Raw genomic sequence first — 17,704 nt, forward strand, 5'->3', positions numbered from 1 at the left:
CGGTTGTGATGCTTGTTACCTGGCAATCCATATTGGTATTCAATGATGCCAATTTTCAATACTTTTGTGTGTGTTTATGTGATTATAAATAATAATTTGTTCAACAATATAGTCTAAAAGTTTAATTAAACATATTTATTTCTCAATATATAACCTTGCAATGCTGTGTTCATGCCCAGCATGGAAAAATGCTTCCTCTTCTACTCCGTCACAGTTACAAGGATGCGTTTAGGTACCTAAACATGATACCATTTGATTCCACATGAATCAGTACATGGGTCTCAGTACTCGGTACTACAGACAAAATTTGGTCGATACCTATAAAAGATATAAAAATTTGGTACCCATCCCTAATAAATATGTAAAAAGAAGCAACATAGTCAACAAAATACTCTGCAGAAGAAGAAAAAAAGATCAGCTCATGCAGCTCTGACAGTGTGGAGATGGACCAGACACGAATCTGGTGGAATTTAGGTGACACACTTGCCCGTTTTTTTTTGTGAATTTACGCATTTAGTGTTAGTACAGCTGATAATATAAACTACACAACACATGCTGCTCATCAGTGTATCAGCATTTTATTTACTGCTCCATTTAGAGGACGTGCATTCTCTCTAATTTAACGATACTTTCAACAACGTGTTTGTTCCCCACGTCACTCATCACACACTCACAATAAACAGAAGCAAAGAATGATATCTTGCTCTGTGGTCACTTGTTTTTAATGTGATCCAGTTTGTTATGGAGTTCAAACCTCATACGCACAAACACAGGCCGCAGAAATGATGGAGTGAGACACAAAAGCATTGTGTACTATTCTTACATCCGGGCCTGTAATTGACATCCCAGCAGCGAGCTGACTGTTATCAGCACAGAGCAGAGGACAGGGAGGACGGGGGAGAGAAGGGGGGTGAAGAGGGAGGAGGGAGTGACAAATTATAATAACAATTCATCATTTCTGCATGGTTATCACATGTTTTTATGTCACACACAGATCTGTTTCATCACGCTCACATTCAGAGAGATCACACGCTCGATTCAGCCGTGTTGAGAGGAAACCCTGCACGTGTTTTTGTTCTTACACCAGCACATCGTGTTTGTTTTGTTGGGGGTGAAATTGGCACCAGAACAACAAAAATATGTACAGGCTGCTCTAAAACATGCAGATTTAAAAACATCCAGAAGCCCCAACCAGACTGAGAGGATCTGCAAATTTAATAAGCTGCAAAAAGCAAACACAAATGCATTAACAGAACACATGCACCAGATATATACATGATGCAAAGATGACAAATGTTGCATACCCAGTCATCGAATTGCACTGACATCTAAGACGCCTGTGTGAATAACTCTTCTGTAGCATTCAGTGACAGATGAAGTTTGCATCATTCAGAGCAGAGCTTTTAAAACAGAAACAAAGAGTCAGTGAATTCAGCTTCTGAACCAAATAAAAACCCAAACAGTTCACAACTGTCCTCTGTCCAGCCTCCCTCTTATCCTCTTTGTTCCCTTTGTGTCTGCGTGTGTCCCTGCGGCTGGACAACTCTGTTAAAGAAGCATGTAGTGAGTTTAATCCACATGTAAGGACACTCTGACCATTAGAGCAGGAGAGGAGATAAAGAGGGGAGGTCCTGAGAGACACCCGCAGGCTTCAGATGGCCGGACTGTGTGCAGAGGACATGTCAGCTCAGCGTGAGTCACTTCACTGAAGCACGCTAAACTTCATGTATGTTCAACCATCCTTATGAAGACTTTCTAGGGTTAGATAAAGGAGTCAGAAAGTGTATACGACATGAAGACCCAGGTTTTTAAAGCATGCATTTAGTTTTTCTATTTTGTGCAGGAGCATCAGGGGCTTTCAGAAGTCAAGACGTCAGGATTGAGTCTGGCTTCTTACCTCACTCAGGTGAGAGAGCCTCTGATAGGATCACGAAGAGCAGACATGTCTCCATTCATAAAAACAGAGCTGAGTGTCTCTCCTGAAGTGAATGCAGTTCACCTCCATTTGAAAGAGACTTTGTGGGAACAACAATGAGCCTGTCATCCTCAAAAACAAACACTTTTAAAGGATGTACTTTGATCAGGCTGATTTGCCCCCAAAGGATTATGGGAAGAGGAAGGATGTCTCTCTCTGTGCTGTCTTTGCAGCTTTTTCCTCCTCTACTCCTCACTGCCAACGCTCCATATTAGTCTTTGTCCCAGAACATCCATCGGATTGTTCAGCAGAAGTCATTTCAAGGAGGTTTGCATTCCTGGTTTCATGATATTCAAACAGACTCAGGGTGAGTTGAGTTGTGACACTAGAAGTTCAGTTCAGGGACAGTCAGCCCCAGTGAAGACCTAAAACTTCAAACATGAGTGATTAATTAAAGAATCTTAAAGTCCAGCTTGACTTAAATAATCGCTGAAATCTTTCTTTGTAGATTGTTGGAAAGTTCCTCAGTTTGTCTCCAGTTTGTTCCCGTATATGTGTTTGTCTGTCCACAAGAGCAAGAGCAGGATATCCTGACACTACCACTCTCACACACACACACACACACACACACACACACACACACACACACACACACACACACACACACACACACACACACACACACACACACACACACACACTCACACACACACACACACACACACACACACACACACACACACACACACACAAAACTTCCAAAAACACAATGCACCTTTCACACTGACTACATAGTTTCTCCATTATCCTGCTGGGCAGAATGAGTCGTCCTGCCCTGAAGGAAACACTGAGCTCCACATCGCGCCATAAAAGACCCCCAGAGCTCTCTTATTCTCTCTGACTGTCTGTCAGCAGCTATGAAAGACTATACACACACTCACACACATAAATAACACACACACACTGAAGAAACTGCATCACTTTTCTAAAAATACACAGCCTTCCTTTCTCTCAGAGAGACCAGCCCAAAATACTCCTCTCTTCATTTCTGAGGCTTTTGTTGCTCTCACACTGAATGGCACAATAACTCATTTTACTCTCGTTATCATGAACGTTAAGACTGTCTGTGTTTGTGCTTTCAGCAAACTCTTTGGTGTTCTTTGTGCTGCTTTAAGTTTAGATAAACACTCCCAGGTGTGTAGTTTATTGGACAGGTGTGTGAGTGAGGAATCAGTCCATCAAAAAAGTGCATCACCTGTAGAGATGATCTTTTTGAATGGGTGTCTATGTGGTTCCTACTGCTTCTGAAGCCAACTTCTTGTGGACGCTAGAGGAACTGCAGCACATTCTTTTAAGTTGTGACCTTAAAGGACATCTTATGAAAAAAGCCAGTTCAGCTCAGACACGATGAATGAAGATAGAGAGGGTAAATAAAGCTGTTCCAGGTGAGTGTAAAGTCGACACGTTTGATATTAATCAAAGTAATGGCTGCACACACAGCCTGCAGGTGTCACGCCTTTCAGGGCCGTTCACCCAAAGGCTGTTTGCTCCACTTTAATTAATTAGTAATCCAGCTCTGCATTGTGTATGTTATGTTACATAATTTCTTTGCAGTGATGTAACTCTCCTAAATTTATATACGTCTTTGATGAATTTGGGCCCAAACAGGAACACCTCGAGCACATCCCTCCTACAGTATCCATCTTTACATTTATGTGCAAATCTCTGGTGACATAACGTGCTCTTCTGGATCTCCCTGTGAGAGCTGAGGAAGCTCCCAAAATGTCAAAGTCAGGTAACTCAACAAACTTGGATCCCTACACTCTGTCACGCACTCTTATAACACCTGCAGGGTCCATGACATGTGAGGCAGCACAAACACAATAATGAATGAGCTCTGGATGAAGGAGGCAGATACATCTATTCCTTAAAGTTAGTGTGTGTATTCATGTGTATGCACACCACCAAGCATGCTCATGTGTGTGTGTTTTTGTGTGTGAGCCTGGTCTTACCTGGGCCATGGTCTTCAGCAGGACTCTGGCTGGGTCCTGGTCCTCATGCCTTCAGAAACCTCAGGCTGCTGTTCAGAGATGATGTTTGGGTTCAGCTGATGGGGGAGTTCACTTCACACACACCTCCTCCTCCTCCTCTTCGTCTTCTTCTGTGACAGCACAGTCTTCTGAAGCACTCGTTTTTCTTTTTTGTCTTCTTCCCTTTCTCCAGACACAGTCTCTCTCCTCTCTGTCTCCTCCTCTTTGTCTCTTTTCTCTCTTCCTCTGATGGAGCTGATGAGTCTCTTTATTCTTCCACGCGTCCGTCTCTCCTGCTCCAGTACCTCTTCGGTTGTAATCTGGGCTCACAACACTCTCTGCCTCTCCTTTCCCTCCTCCCGCTCTCGCTGGCTCTCCTCTCAGCTGCTCCCCCTCCTCCACCTTCCTCTAAACCCTCCTGCTTTTTCCCTCCCTCACTGTACACAGCATTAGTGAGAGACATGTAGAGGGAGGGGGAGGAATCGCAGGGGTAGTGTGTGTGTGTGTGTATGTGTGTGTGTGTGTGTGTGTGTGTGTGTTTGTGTGTGTGTGTGTGTGTGTGTGTGTGTGTGTGTGTGTGTGTGTGTGTGTGTGTGTGTTTGTGTGTGTGTATCATGTGACCTGACGGTGTAGTAGGATTCCCCCAGCAGCTGTCGCACTCATTCCTCCATACTACTTCTCTCTGAGCTTCATACACTCCCATTGATGTCCTCTGTGCTGAACCATCTCAATGGTGCAGACGCTGCCAGACACACAGGATTTCTCATCATAAAGCACAGGAAACACCCAGGTCAGGTAAAATATCTTAGCAAGGAACTTCTGCACAAGAATACACTCATATGTTGCTTCTCTGGGAGTTCTAGCAGACTGAAATCAATGTGATGCCTCCTTATTGTCTACAGCGGCACAAATGACCATCGACTTCAGACTTACTGCTTCTGTTTTGAAAGTTTGTTACCCTGACTGAGGGTCAAGGGTCAAAGAAAGAGTGTTTTTTCCACAGCAAATTAAGCACCTAATTGACAAAAACACCAAGCATTATCACACATGGGATTAAACCACACTCTAAATCTACACACACTCAACCATTGTAGTACCCAGAGTCATTCTATCCTTGAGGAATGAGGAAAAGGACATCCTGTGGTGCTTCCCCTCAGCTGTATAGCTGGAAACTCCCACCCCACAACAACAGGAACGAGCAGTTTGGACCTCCACAGAGGCCTGACACTGGTCTCCTCCCTCAACATTTTCTGCTTTAACTCCTCACAGCAGGTTACTGGCCGCAGACACAAAGCTGGAAAATAAACCACCACAAAAAATATCATACCTGTAGACTTTTACATGAACTTCTTCCGGTTTGTCTGGAAACGTGTGACCCCTTGCATTTTAGGGTGTAGGACCCACAGAACACGTGAGCTGATCTGAGGATGTCTGTCAGGTCTGAAGCTATGAAAGGTTTACAGCACCACCTGCTGTACAGCACATGCAAGTGCTACTTTTTTATTTCGGTGTCAAGCGTTCTCATAGGACAGTTTGTTGTACCTGGGACCATGTAAAAAAAGTCAGGACTCAGAACCATGAATATTTTGTTATAAACACATTTTATAAACAACATTTGTCATATATGAATTGTGGTATATCTTTACTTTGCACACAGAGAAAGTAGAAACAGCTTGTGTAAAACACTTTGAAGGATAGAGTCAATTTAATGTGATATAAGTTAGTACCTTAATGCTTCAGGACAATGAGTCACTTCAGCTCTGCAGTCTGCGCATGCGTTCTGCAGAAGCCATGCGTCCCACAAACCCTCCCAGGATGCAGACGTCTTTCGCCGGGTGCGGTGGCGCGCACTTGTAATCCTGCTCCTGGGAGGCTGAGGCTGGAGGATCGTTTGAGCTCAGGAGTTCTGAGCTTCAGTGGTCTGTGTCGATCGGGTGTCCGCACTAAGTTCGGTATCGATATGCTGGTCCTGGGGGAGCCCGGGACCTGCAGGTCGGCTAAGGAGGGGTGAACCGGCCCAGGTCGGAAACGGAGCAGGTCAAAGCCCTCGTACCGCTCAGTAGTGGGATCGCACCTGAGAACAGACTCTGGGGTGCAGCCTGAGTAATACAGCGTGACCTAGTCTTTTACACTCTGCACACTGACAAAATCACTCAACAACGAAGTTTCAACATTTTACATTAGCTCCCAATCATATAAGAATGGTGCTCTTTTCCACCCACAGCTCATCCTCACCTGTACATTGTGGCTTTATTCATTTGATCTACAGCACCCCCACCTGGAGGAGAGGAGCGATTTAGTCAGTGACAGCTCACAAACTAACATTAATCGCGAGAACACTTTGCTCCTTTTTAACATTTATATCGCTTTTGCGAGTCTAACTGGTCGTTTTATTTATTTGTTTTTTAATTTATTTGTGTCAAGGATATCTCGACACAGTGCATCATGCACGTTCAATTGCTTCCCTGATTATGTAGTAGTGAAAAAATAAATGTTTTCTTGAGTGCTTTAAATTATTTGTGTGGGCTAAAAAATGCTTATAAGGCAGACCTGTTTTATGAATAGAATATAGAGGGAAAAACCGTACGAGTAAGACAGACATATTCCCGGAACCTTTGATACACGGAACCGGAACAAAAACAGAGACGGACTAATCATCACAGTTCAAACGAGCAGCTAAACTTGCACGGGAGAGCAGAAAAGGCGGCTTCTTGTTTCTTTGTATAATTAAAATATCTTTTGTGACTGAGCGAAGTGAAATAAGGGAATGGATGATCACATTTTCAAGGGGAAATGTAAGTAGCTATCAGAATTGCGTCACTTCTTTAGAAATGTAATAGCATAAGCGCTAACAGCTAACCATTGACCGTTAGTATCGCCTGTCTCTTGACGTGTTTTTTGACAGATTCACTTTTTTTTTTACATCCATGCCCTGTTTTTAAAGTGGAGCATCAATACTTGCTCGAGAGTATTAGACAAGTCAGTATTATTTTGTGAGGCATGACTGCTGAGTGTTTCCTGTTCCTAAAGTTTCAGTTCTTATCAGAAGTAAGGTCGGTTAGGAGTTTTTGTGCACTATAATTCAATAGAAAGGGATCATACATGGCTTTTATGTATAAGTAAGTACTCCTTAAGGGATCAACAAAACACTGCTGAGACAAACTCTGCTTCCAATAAAGAAAATAAATAATGAGCTTGAATAAAAGTAACCCAAGACAACGTTTGGTGTAAAGATAATCCTCTTCTCTTCCCTTATAGCACCCCCTCTTCCTTTCTCTGCCCTGCGCCTCCTGGTCCCTCCAGTCCGGCTGGTCTCTGCAGCTATGTGGCAGACGCTCCAGCAGAAAAATGTTGAAGATTATGTTATGCTTCAGGAGTTTGTTTCAACAGTTACACAAATTGTTCCTGAGCTGCTCGCCAAACAGCAAAGAGCCCAACTTGTCCTGGGACTCAGAGCGCGGGTGAGGAGGATAAATGGTCAACTTGTTAGTATTTGTTATGTAGGATATTGAAAATGCCTCTGATCAGGCCCAACATATCTAACTAAAGCATTCCTACTGGCTGGCTTTAAGAAGAGTGTCTTAAATCACCACACTCTTTGCATTTTCAGCTGATTCTGGAGCTGTGTCAGTTTGACGCTGACATCGACCTTATTCAGCCTCATCTGGACAGTTTCCAAAACCTGATCCAGGACTGGGTCCAAGAGGTGAGTTTAAAGCGGGTTATTTCAGTATATTAACAATCCTGATCTGTGATCATACTCCTGATATAATCTGTATTGTCTGCAGGCTGAGCCAGAGAATACTGAATCACCAAACTCTGAGTTTTTGGAACTAGTCAGAAATTTGCAGAAGAATCCTGAGGAGAGGGATAATTTTTTTGAGGTCAGTTTAAATGTTTTAGCTTTCTCCCCATGCTGAGGTCAACCTCTTTGTAGTTCTGATTTTTAGTTTTTAGAGTCCAGAAACCAAGGATTATATTTGCCATGTGTTGCAGAAAGTCTTCCCTGATGAGTTTGGACCCAGATATGATGAAGCTCTTCAAACATTGATGTCGATGTTTCTGTCCAGACTTGAAGATTTCCTTTCTTATCAAACTTTTCATCAGGTAATGATCTCTACAACTTCAACTTCTAGAGGTTTGATCTGCTGAATTAAGGTTTAAGGTCATGGTTTTTGTTGTACATAAAAATTTGCTCACTAAACTGTTCTCTTTTAGTTCAAAAACCAAAAAGGGTACTTTTGTTTTGTTCACATCTCTTAAATAGAGTAAAATAGAAATACTTTTTTGCAAATATAACTTCATTCTTATTTTTTTTTCATGATATTAGTTCAATTATTTCTTTTTATATTGTTATTATTATGTCCATCATTATTGTTCTAAGATGTAAATATTAAGCAGACATTAACTCTAAACTAAAAAAAAATATTTGCTCTCGTTGTCATCAGGTTGCCTCCATGTTGGGCAAAGCGTCCTCTGTTCTTGAGGATTGTATGAACTCAGTCTCAGGAAGTGAGGAGCTGAAAACTCTGCTTCAGTATCAGAAAAACTTCAAACAGCTGCAGCAAAATGGTCAGGTTCTACATTTACTTATACCTTACAATAACTTATCAGTTAATGTTTTTTTTTTAATCTAGAATTGCTTGCATCTACAGTCTTTCTTGGTTGTTTTTATATTTTTTGTCTGTTAATTAAGTTAATCTAATTTGCCTTTCTTAATTTTCTTTTTTCAGATGATTCCGTGGATGGAGCGTGCATCATTTCAGCTCTCAAACTTGTCTCTGCAGAAAAAACTGAGACTCATGAAACACAACTTCAGGCTGACGTTGTGTCACATACATGTGATCTAGAGCAGGATTTTTTAACACTGCCATATGAAGCACAGTCAGAGACAGACATTCAAACATGTGAGATGGAGGTTTGTGAAACCTCTTCTTGGGGAGCTATCGAGGAAAACGGATCAGACATGAGTGACAGAGAAATAACAAAACCTGAGGAAATGGCTATTCAAAGTGAACAAGGGTTTGTAATTCTCAAACAATGCCGAGTGCAGCTGAAAAGAGTGGATGTGCCGCTTCCTCTGCAGATTCGACCTGTTAGACGAAACAGAGGGCTGAGGATGAAGAAGTTCCTGATTGAGGAGAAAAGAGATCTTTGTGAAACAGCTCGTCCTGTCTCGAAAGCAGTGTCTAAAAAAACCTCCAAGGTGGTTTCTCCAGAAGCTGCTGGCTGTAAAAAATCAAAGAGCCTCACCAAAGAAGTGTTAATGCCTCCTGTGGGTAGCGGCAGTGAAAATGACTCCTGGTCTTACTACTCCAGCAGTCCCAGTGAGGCTGATTCATGGTCTCACTACTCTGATGATGGGTCATCCTATGAGCCTCCAGTCATGAGTTTCTCTGAAGATGATTTGCTGTTAGGCTGCTCAGATGAGGATCCTTCCTTCATGACCTCTAATGATGTCTCAGATGTCAAAAGCAAATTCACCAAAAAGAAAGTTGAGTGTTTTATCTGCAAGGAGCATGTGAACATGAACCTGTCAGCTCACATGAAAACACACTTTCCCAACGGTTATTACGCCTGCCCTCGATGTGACAGCAGATTTAAACTCTTCACATCTCTCAAGCAGCACCTGAGAAGAACCTGCTTCGAGTTTGGTCAGCAGCAGGTGGATCCAGAGAAACCAGATGAAGCTAAAAACCTTTTCAAATGTGACAAATGCGAGGAAGCATTCAAGCACAAAATCTCCCTGCAGAAACACAAACTGACCCATAATGAGCTGTACTGCAGCGTGTGCAGGAGGGTGTTACGAGACACAGCAGCGCTGGCGAGGCACAAAGCATCACACACACTGTTTCAGTGTAATCGCTGTGAGGAGACGTTTACTCTGTTCAAACCACTACTGAAGCATTACCAGAACATTCACAAAATCAGCAAACCCTTCAAGTGCACAAACTGTCCCAAGACTTTCTCCAAGCTGCGTAGTTTGATTGCACACGAGTGGAAACACACAGGTCATCTGCCCTTTCAGTGTGATCAGTGCGGCTTGAGAGTGAAAAGAGACACAGATCTCATTTCACACCAAAGAGTCCACACCAGAGAGAAGCCATACCTGTGTGCTGAATGTGGCAAGACTTTCTCCCAAAGGTCTAACCTGCTGCGACACCTGAACCTAATCCATAGCGAGTCTCGAAATGAGAAGAAGCACTCCTGCTCTGAGTGTGGCAAATCCTTTAAAGAGAAATGTGCCCTGAAAAAACACCAGAGGAGCAAACACTTTGAAACAATGCTGCCGTTATTCCGACATCAGTGCCAGTACTGCGGAAAGATGGTCGCTTCTTCAACAATCGCCCGACATAAGTTAATCCACACGGGGGAGAAACCATTCAAATGCACCGTGCCTGAATGTGATAGGCAGTTCAGGTCGACCACTGAAGTGAAGAGACACTATCTGCTCAACCACACCACAGAAAGGCCATATAAATGTGATCACTGTGGAAAAGGCTTCATTAAAAAGTGTTACCTAAATGTACATGCTAAAATACACTCAGGGGAGAAGCCATTTGTTTGCCAGTGCTGCGGCAAAGCTTTCCTCAAGCTCTACAGCATGCTGAGACACAAAAGACTTTTACACACACCTGAAACAAAATAGAATTTGACAACTAGCTGTGTGTCAAATTAATTATCTGTGGACTTTAGAGGATGGAGGTGGATGTGTCATCTGGCTCCTGCTAGAATGTTGTAACCTGCATTCTTTATATTGTACAGCAAAGGGTGACCCGCTAAATATTAACAAATAATATACTTGCAGTGAAAAATAAGATCGCTTGTAACATGATTTATTTCTTTAGTAAACATTTTCTTAATAAATTTGTGGATTGAATCTCTCCTTCAGTGCTCATTATTTTGGTGAATGGTGCTTCCATTTTAAGTAGCTAAATATCACCTCTTGCTACAGAAAAATAAGACAGGGAAGCTGAATTCAAAATTACTGTACTGAAGTTATAATTGTTAAATTTTATTACAAGTTTAAAAATATAGAAAACGTATCTGTTCTAGTACCGCAATAAGGCCGAGAGGCCGAGTTGTTACGCGGAACTCATCTTACCTCGATGTTTACTGTCGGATTGTTGTTCCGGGTGGATCGCAAAGTAACCGTTGACGCACACAGATCGTCCGAGTGGCATTAATTTCTGAAAGTATTTAATTTTGAGGTATCCCTCAGACCTTAATCGTTTCTAGTGTGCTATTTTCTGTATTTGTAATGTAACCGCGCTGAGCTCGCAGGATGGACGGAGCTATTTCAGCGTCACACGGTGAGTTTAAACCGTTAGGCCGCAAACACAGCCCGCGCGCGCGAATGCTAATGCTAACCGCCGGGAAAACCCGCTTTTGGAAAAACAATTTTAGTTTTGTATAATTAAAATACACCTCCAGGTACGGTGGTATTTATTAATTATACCTGTTATCTTAATTCGTAGCCACGCGGGATGATTTTGATACTTTAGGTGAAAGTAGTCAGGATACTTGCTAACGACAAGCTAGAGGTTGAGCCAACTTTGCTAACGCTAATTCAGTCTGAGTTTCATTTCTCCAAAATGTTACAATTTATTATAGTTTTTCAACCCAAAACGGTCAGAATAACAGATGTTAAAATTTATCTCATAAATTTGGGCCCCTTATTTGGATGACCAAAAAACAAAACTATGTTTACTCACTAATAGATCAGATTAAGGAGTGGATTGATGAATAAATTGAATACCGCTCAAATACAGCTCAGTAGACAAAAGTCAAACATTTAATTTAAATATTTAAAGTTCAATTAACACTTGGCCCATTTTAACATAAATGTTACAAGTATTACATAATTTCTGTGTATAAAGAGAGATAGGGAAGCTTTAAGTGCCCCCTTTCAGTGCTAGATCTTTCCTGTGATCGTTTGTTTTTTCCTCTACTTCACCGTGGTATTCACATTTTTGATCCTAGTAGTCTTATTATTATTCATTATCATAGACTTACTACAAATGTCTTGCATGAACATTTGTAATACAAGACCAATTGGGTAAGATGGGAGAGAAATGGGACAGATTTACACTTACCAATGACACTTTTCAGGGTTGCACTCTTTGTTTTATTTGCACACAGTTAGTGTGATGATGAAATGGCAGCATGAATTGCTACAAAATAGATGATATACGCCTGTTCAGACTGTCAAAATGAATGAAAGTTGGTCAACAAGAAGCGTACCCCAACGAAAAGTCCAAGAAAGAACATGTTAGTCTTGTGTTGGACAGTTAAAGGGGTGTTTCAAATGGAAATGAGTAACTGAATACCAACTAAGCAATAATTTGCTAAATAAAAAAAAATTAAAAAGTCTTCGGACAGTTGTCCAATGTATCAGTGAAACCAGGAAGAAAAGTGATGACTCATCGTCCTGAATGATTGTTTAAAGTATTTTTTATCTTAATGAGGGTAACATTCTTTTACTGATTGTTAGTCACGATAATCTTTGGCTATTTTTCACAATTTCAAAAGGTTTTAAATGTTTTAATTTCCCCCTCTTTTTAGGTTCCTCTCTTCCCCTCTCTGCCCTACGCCTCTTGGTCTCTCCAATCCGGCTGGTCTCTGCCGCCATCTGGCAGACAGTGGAGCAGAAAATAGTCTCAGATTATGGCCTGCTTGAGGAGTTTGTGTTCATGATCACAGAGATTGTTCCCCAACTACTCTCTGTAAGACAGCGGGCTGAGCTCATTCTGGGTCTCAGAGCAAGGGTGAGTGAGAATTCCACTGTGTAATTTTCAAGACTGCTGAAGTAATAACAGACTGAGGTAGCGATGTAGGTTGTGAGAGTAGATGATTTAGATGTCATGAAACATTAGTTTTAAGAAAATCATCCTGAGAGCATTTGGTTGTCATTGTCTCAAAGTTTTAGACAGTTTATCTATTGAATCTGTCTGCAAGTCACACGTCACAACACTTTGTAAACATCATTTTTTAAAGTCAGACTTTCAATCCTTCAGTGTGCCAGCCTGTGGTTAGAATCTCTGCAGTTGTTTGTGAACTCTTTGAGAGGAATTTAGCCTCTGCAGTGCAGTGAATAATGTGCAGGATGGATAGTGGTTGGTAGACCCAAGTATAGTTTCATTTTTTGTTTGTTGTTTTGAAACTCCCAGAGAAAAACTAATGCCATGTATCTTTGTCTTCAGTTATTTAATCTTAAAAACTAAATTTTATCCTTAGAAATTATTTTTCCAGAGTAGTGGTGGAGGCTGTCTCATATCTGGATCTATAGTTTGTGAGTCAAAGAAACACATTAGACCTTACTGATTGTTTAGAGCAGATGTGAATGGAAACAGAACAGCAGGTGGATTATTTTCCCCCTCATCATTCTCATTGCTGTTGCTCTGTTCTGATTGTAGCTCATCTTGGAGCTGTGTCGCTCTGAGGAGACGGCTGACCTCCAGACAATTCAGCCCCATCTGGATCGAATGCAAAACCTCAGATCTCTGTGGGGTGGAGAGGTGAGTATTTTTCCTGGCTTTTATTCTGTGAGGGTTTATACTGGTTTACATCATCTATTATCAGGATGTACCAATATGAGTGTTTGCTCTTAGTGAACTAAGTGTTCTCTTGCAGACAGAAAACCAAGATCAGGATGCATCAGACTCACATTTCATGGGTCTTGTCCGAAATCTGCTGAGAGATCCTGATGAGAGAAGAAACTTTTTCCAGGTGAGAATTTAAAAGGGAAGCAAAGTATAAGGCCTTACTGCAGGCTAAAATAAAACATCAAGTCCCTCTGGTATTTTCACCTTTTTTGGTTGCACAGTTTAATGATTTAGAGGTGTTATGAGAAATTCATTGCTCAGAGCTTTAAAATTCATGGCATGTGTAGACTGCTCGCATATTTAACATCAATTTCTTTGTGTTTCAGGATGTTTTTCCAGGAGACTTTGGTCCCACATATGACAAAGCAATCCAGACTCTGATGTGGTTGTTTTTGTCCAGGCTTGAAAAGCTTCTTCCAACTCAGACTCTCCAACAGGTAAACTTCAATGACCACACACTCCTCCTGCACGTCCTGCTCTGATTAATTGGATTCAAAGCTGCAATAGGTGTAAGATGTCGTGTTGTCTTCAGATTGCAGCTCTGCTTCACGATTCTTCATCTGTCCTGAATGAATGCATGGAGACTTTTGCTCAGCCACAGGAGCTCAAGACACTGCTGGACACTCACAAAGATCTCAGCCAGTTAGGAGACATAGGTGAGTGTCTCAGGGTGTTTATGACCTTTTTATACCTTTTTTTAAAGCAAAACTGGTGAAGTTAAGTATTTAATTTGTGCAACACTTGGGATATATGCTGATGCACAATGTCTGGTTTCTTTTTCAGATTCTTACATAGTTGACAGTGGCATTTTGTCAGCGCTTTGTCTCCCCCCTGTGGAAAGAGTTGTGATTGTCAATGAACAAACAGAAGCAGATACAGAGACAGGACTTGTGTACACAGTCTGCACAGAGATGGAAGTAGAATCTGAGAACAAAGAGGTTTACATGGAAGGAAGTAGGACTTCTGATGAGTGTGTGCCAACCCCATGGTTTAGTCTGAGCAGTGAAGTCAAGGCAGAAATGGAAAGTGGGGTCACAGCAATTGAAGGCGCCGAAGCCAGTGAGAGTGAAATGGCAGATGAACAACCTGAAACACTCATGATTGGGGTGGACGGTCAGGTAACTGTGCTTGAAGCTGAGGAAAAGAAGCCAAAAAAACGAGGGCGCAAAAAGAAAGTTCCTGTGGATGAAGACTTTGAAGTGTCAAGTAAAGGGAGGAGCCAGGACGACGACCCGGATTATGACATCATGTGGGACAGACCAGTGCGAAAGAACCGAGGACTCAAGATGAAACGGTACCTGTCACAGTGGAAGAAAACAGGAAAGACACCAGCTGGTGTCACTGCCAACAACAGTGCTAAGAAGTTTGGTCGAGGCCGAGGTTCAGCTCGAAGCAACGATCTGGATGAGAGGACATGCAAAGTGTGTGGGAAGGTGGTGGCTCGAGCCAACCTCTTAGAGCGTCACATGAATCGTCACTCAGAGGAGCTGCCCTTCTCTTGTCCTGCATGTAAAAAGATTTATAAGAGCCTGCGTTTCCTGCAGCAGCACAGATGTCCAAATAAGATCAAAGGAAAGCCTGGCAGGAAACCGAAGCTACAAGGAGCTGCAGCAAATGATGGGGAGCAGTCATCAAGTCAGGATCCTTTAGACACAACAATTGAAGGACAGACATCAGACAATGCAGACCAGGATCTGGATAACTCCGCAGAGAGATCTTCTTTTGAAACTGGACAGATGAGCCCAGACGACAAGGGTGTGATGGAGTTTTTCTGTCCTCACTGCAGCGCTGAGTTTAAGTGCAAACAGACTTTCAGGTTCCATTTACGGAACATTTGCTACAACGAGCAGCAGGTGGACCCCGAGCAGCCTGAGGATGAGAAGCACTGTTTCAGGTGTGACGAGTGTGACAAGGCATTTAAATACAAATCCACGCTAGATTCCCACAAACAAACTCACAACCCACTCTACTGCGAGGTGTGCATGAAGCTGGTGCGTGACTCAGAGGCATTGGCCATGCACAAAGAATCCCACACCCCATTTCAGTGCAACAGGTGTGAGGAGAACTTCCCTGTGTTTAAGGCTCTCCATAAGCACTACATCGACGTCCACAACCCCACCGAGCCGTTCACCTGCTCTCACTGTCAGACCACCTTCTCCAGCCTGAAGCGTTTCATCAGACATGAATGGAAACACACTGGATACCAACCATTTCAGTGCACTAACTGCACCAAGAGATTCAGATCGTACTCCGACCTCGTGGAGCACCAGAAGAAACACACTAAAGCATATCCGTTCCTCTGCTGGGAGTGTGGGAAGAAATTCAGGCATGGTGTTACTCTAACGAGGCACGTGCAGCGTGTGCATCACTCTGGAGAGCCCATTATAGAGAAACCATCATCCATCTTCACCTGCACTCAGTGCGGCAAGACATTCACCTCCAGGAGGTGTCTGCTGAAACACGACAACTTCCACCACAAAGGCATGCGTTTCCCCTGTGAGCACTGTGGGAAAGGATTCTTCGGGAAGGACGCTCTGGTGAGGCACACTCTGATCCACACAGGGGAGCGGCCGTTCAAGTGCGACGACTGCGACAAGTCCTTCAGGTCATCTGCAGAATTAAAGATACACAGGAGATACCACACCGGGGAGAGACCGTTCAAGTGCAACATCTGTGAGAAAGGCTTCGTGCAATCCTGCTTCCTCACCTTACACATGCGGACCCACACAGGAGAGAGGCCGTATGTTTGCTCAGTTTGTGGTAAAGGCTTCTCCAGTTTGCATGGCCTGAAAAGACACAGGAGACTCGTTCATGCATAGTAATTAACATGAAACTAACTCCTCTGTTCAGCATTATTCTTTGAAGGAGGTCGGAATTCAGCAGCTGCTTAATTTAACGTACTGTGGAAAACTTCAGCAAATCAGAAGTGTTGATCCTGTTTGAAATAGGAAAATGAAAAAATAAAAAACAGGTGGTCTAGTTTAACTATCGCCATAATGCAATCTGTGGCAGCGTCAGCACAGATCGGCAGGACTGAGTAAATGTACAGTGCATAATAAAAATCTAACTTTGTATTTTTTACAGAATCGTTTGATGTAGGTCAAAAAAAGGATTTGTATGTATAAATGATATAAACCTTGTTTCCTTTTCGGAATTCATTTCTTTTTCTTGAATAAATTAAACATTTGATTCCAAATGTTTGGATTGACTTGAGTGATCTGAGTCCTGATTTTGAGCATCTGAGTTTTTGAGCTAGTTTCAGGTTCCAAAGTTGTTTCTTCTGAATGGTTTTAAGAAGCTATTATAACAGGAAAATCACTGGTGTAAAGGTTAATGTAGGCTTCAGCACAAACATGTCAAAATATCAGGGCTGAACATTTTTGAGCAGAGCTTTCTAAAGAATTATCACTAAACATGCAAGTCATATGACTGATACAACAAACTCAACAGAGATAGAGATGTTTTGTAATCTTGAAAACACAATCTTGCTATAACAACACATTATGATTGTTCTGAGTTACCTAGTAGACTTTTACAACTACCAGGTTGCAATAAAGGTTGACATATCTGTGTGGAAACTTAAAAAGAACATTTTTACTTTTTTTTTTTTTTTACATTTCAGCTGAACATCTTTTAGATGAATTATGAGAAAATATAGTTTAACAGTCATAAACGGGACTGAAAGTCTTTACTGTTAAAATTATCATCATTGTAGCTTCAATTAAATGGTAGTATGCAGTGGTGTGCACAGGCTTTTGAAGGGCAGGGGTGAACAGAGAAACAGATGCGGACAGCATGTCCTCACCACTGAAAAGGGCACTAAATTCTGCATGTTTTGAGTCAAAAGGGCATTTTAGTATGCGATTTAGCCTCCCAAGAGGGCAATTTACCATGTTTTAATCAGCCAAAGAGGCAGTTTAGTGTGTTTTGCCAACCAGGAGGGCATTTAAGCATGTGTTATTTACTGTTACTTATTGGTATATGATTCACCTACTGGTAAGAGCTCAGTCTACTTTCATGCCATCATAAATCATTGTAGAGAATCCGCCTCTCTCCTACTTAGCCGCAGACGACCCCCACTAATGCACACCACTAGTAGTTGGTCAAACAAATCATATGACAGATTGTTGTGAGAACCATCACACCATCTCACT

The 17,704-nt window shown here is 42.1% G+C and overlaps 2 protein-coding genes across 2 annotated transcripts; both read left to right on the forward strand.

Moving 5' to 3' along the window:
* The first annotated feature begins 6,549 nt into the window (after positions 1–6,549).
* LOC141785143 (uncharacterized) lies at positions 6,550–10,790 on the forward strand. The gene is made up of 7 exons (XM_074663297.1): positions 6,550–6,740; positions 7,204–7,406; positions 7,556–7,651; positions 7,734–7,829; positions 7,942–8,052; positions 8,394–8,517; positions 8,679–10,790. The coding sequence occupies exons 1-7, from the start codon at positions 6,713–6,715 to the stop codon at positions 10,592–10,594; spliced, it is 2,574 nt and encodes an 857-aa protein (XP_074519398.1). The 5' UTR covers positions 6,550–6,712; the 3' UTR covers positions 10,595–10,790.
* Positions 10,791–11,018: 228 nt separating this feature from the next.
* Positions 11,019–16,670, forward strand: LOC141785141 (uncharacterized). Its single transcript, XM_074663296.1, has 7 exons — positions 11,019–11,258; positions 12,511–12,713; positions 13,362–13,463; positions 13,579–13,674; positions 13,877–13,987; positions 14,083–14,206; positions 14,334–16,670. Exons 1-7 carry the CDS (start codon positions 11,231–11,233, stop codon positions 16,367–16,369), a joined length of 2,700 nt encoding a protein of 899 aa, XP_074519397.1. The 5' UTR covers positions 11,019–11,230; the 3' UTR covers positions 16,370–16,670.
* Positions 16,671–17,704: the final 1,034 nt, after the last annotated feature.

Source organism: Halichoeres trimaculatus, unplaced genomic scaffold (genome assembly GCF_033239565.1).
Source record: "Halichoeres trimaculatus isolate MK-OKI-2021-1 unplaced genomic scaffold, fHalTri1.1 fHalTri1_scaffold_23, whole genome shotgun sequence".
Classification (NCBI taxonomy): domain Eukaryota; kingdom Metazoa; phylum Chordata; class Actinopteri; order Labriformes; family Labridae; genus Halichoeres; species Halichoeres trimaculatus.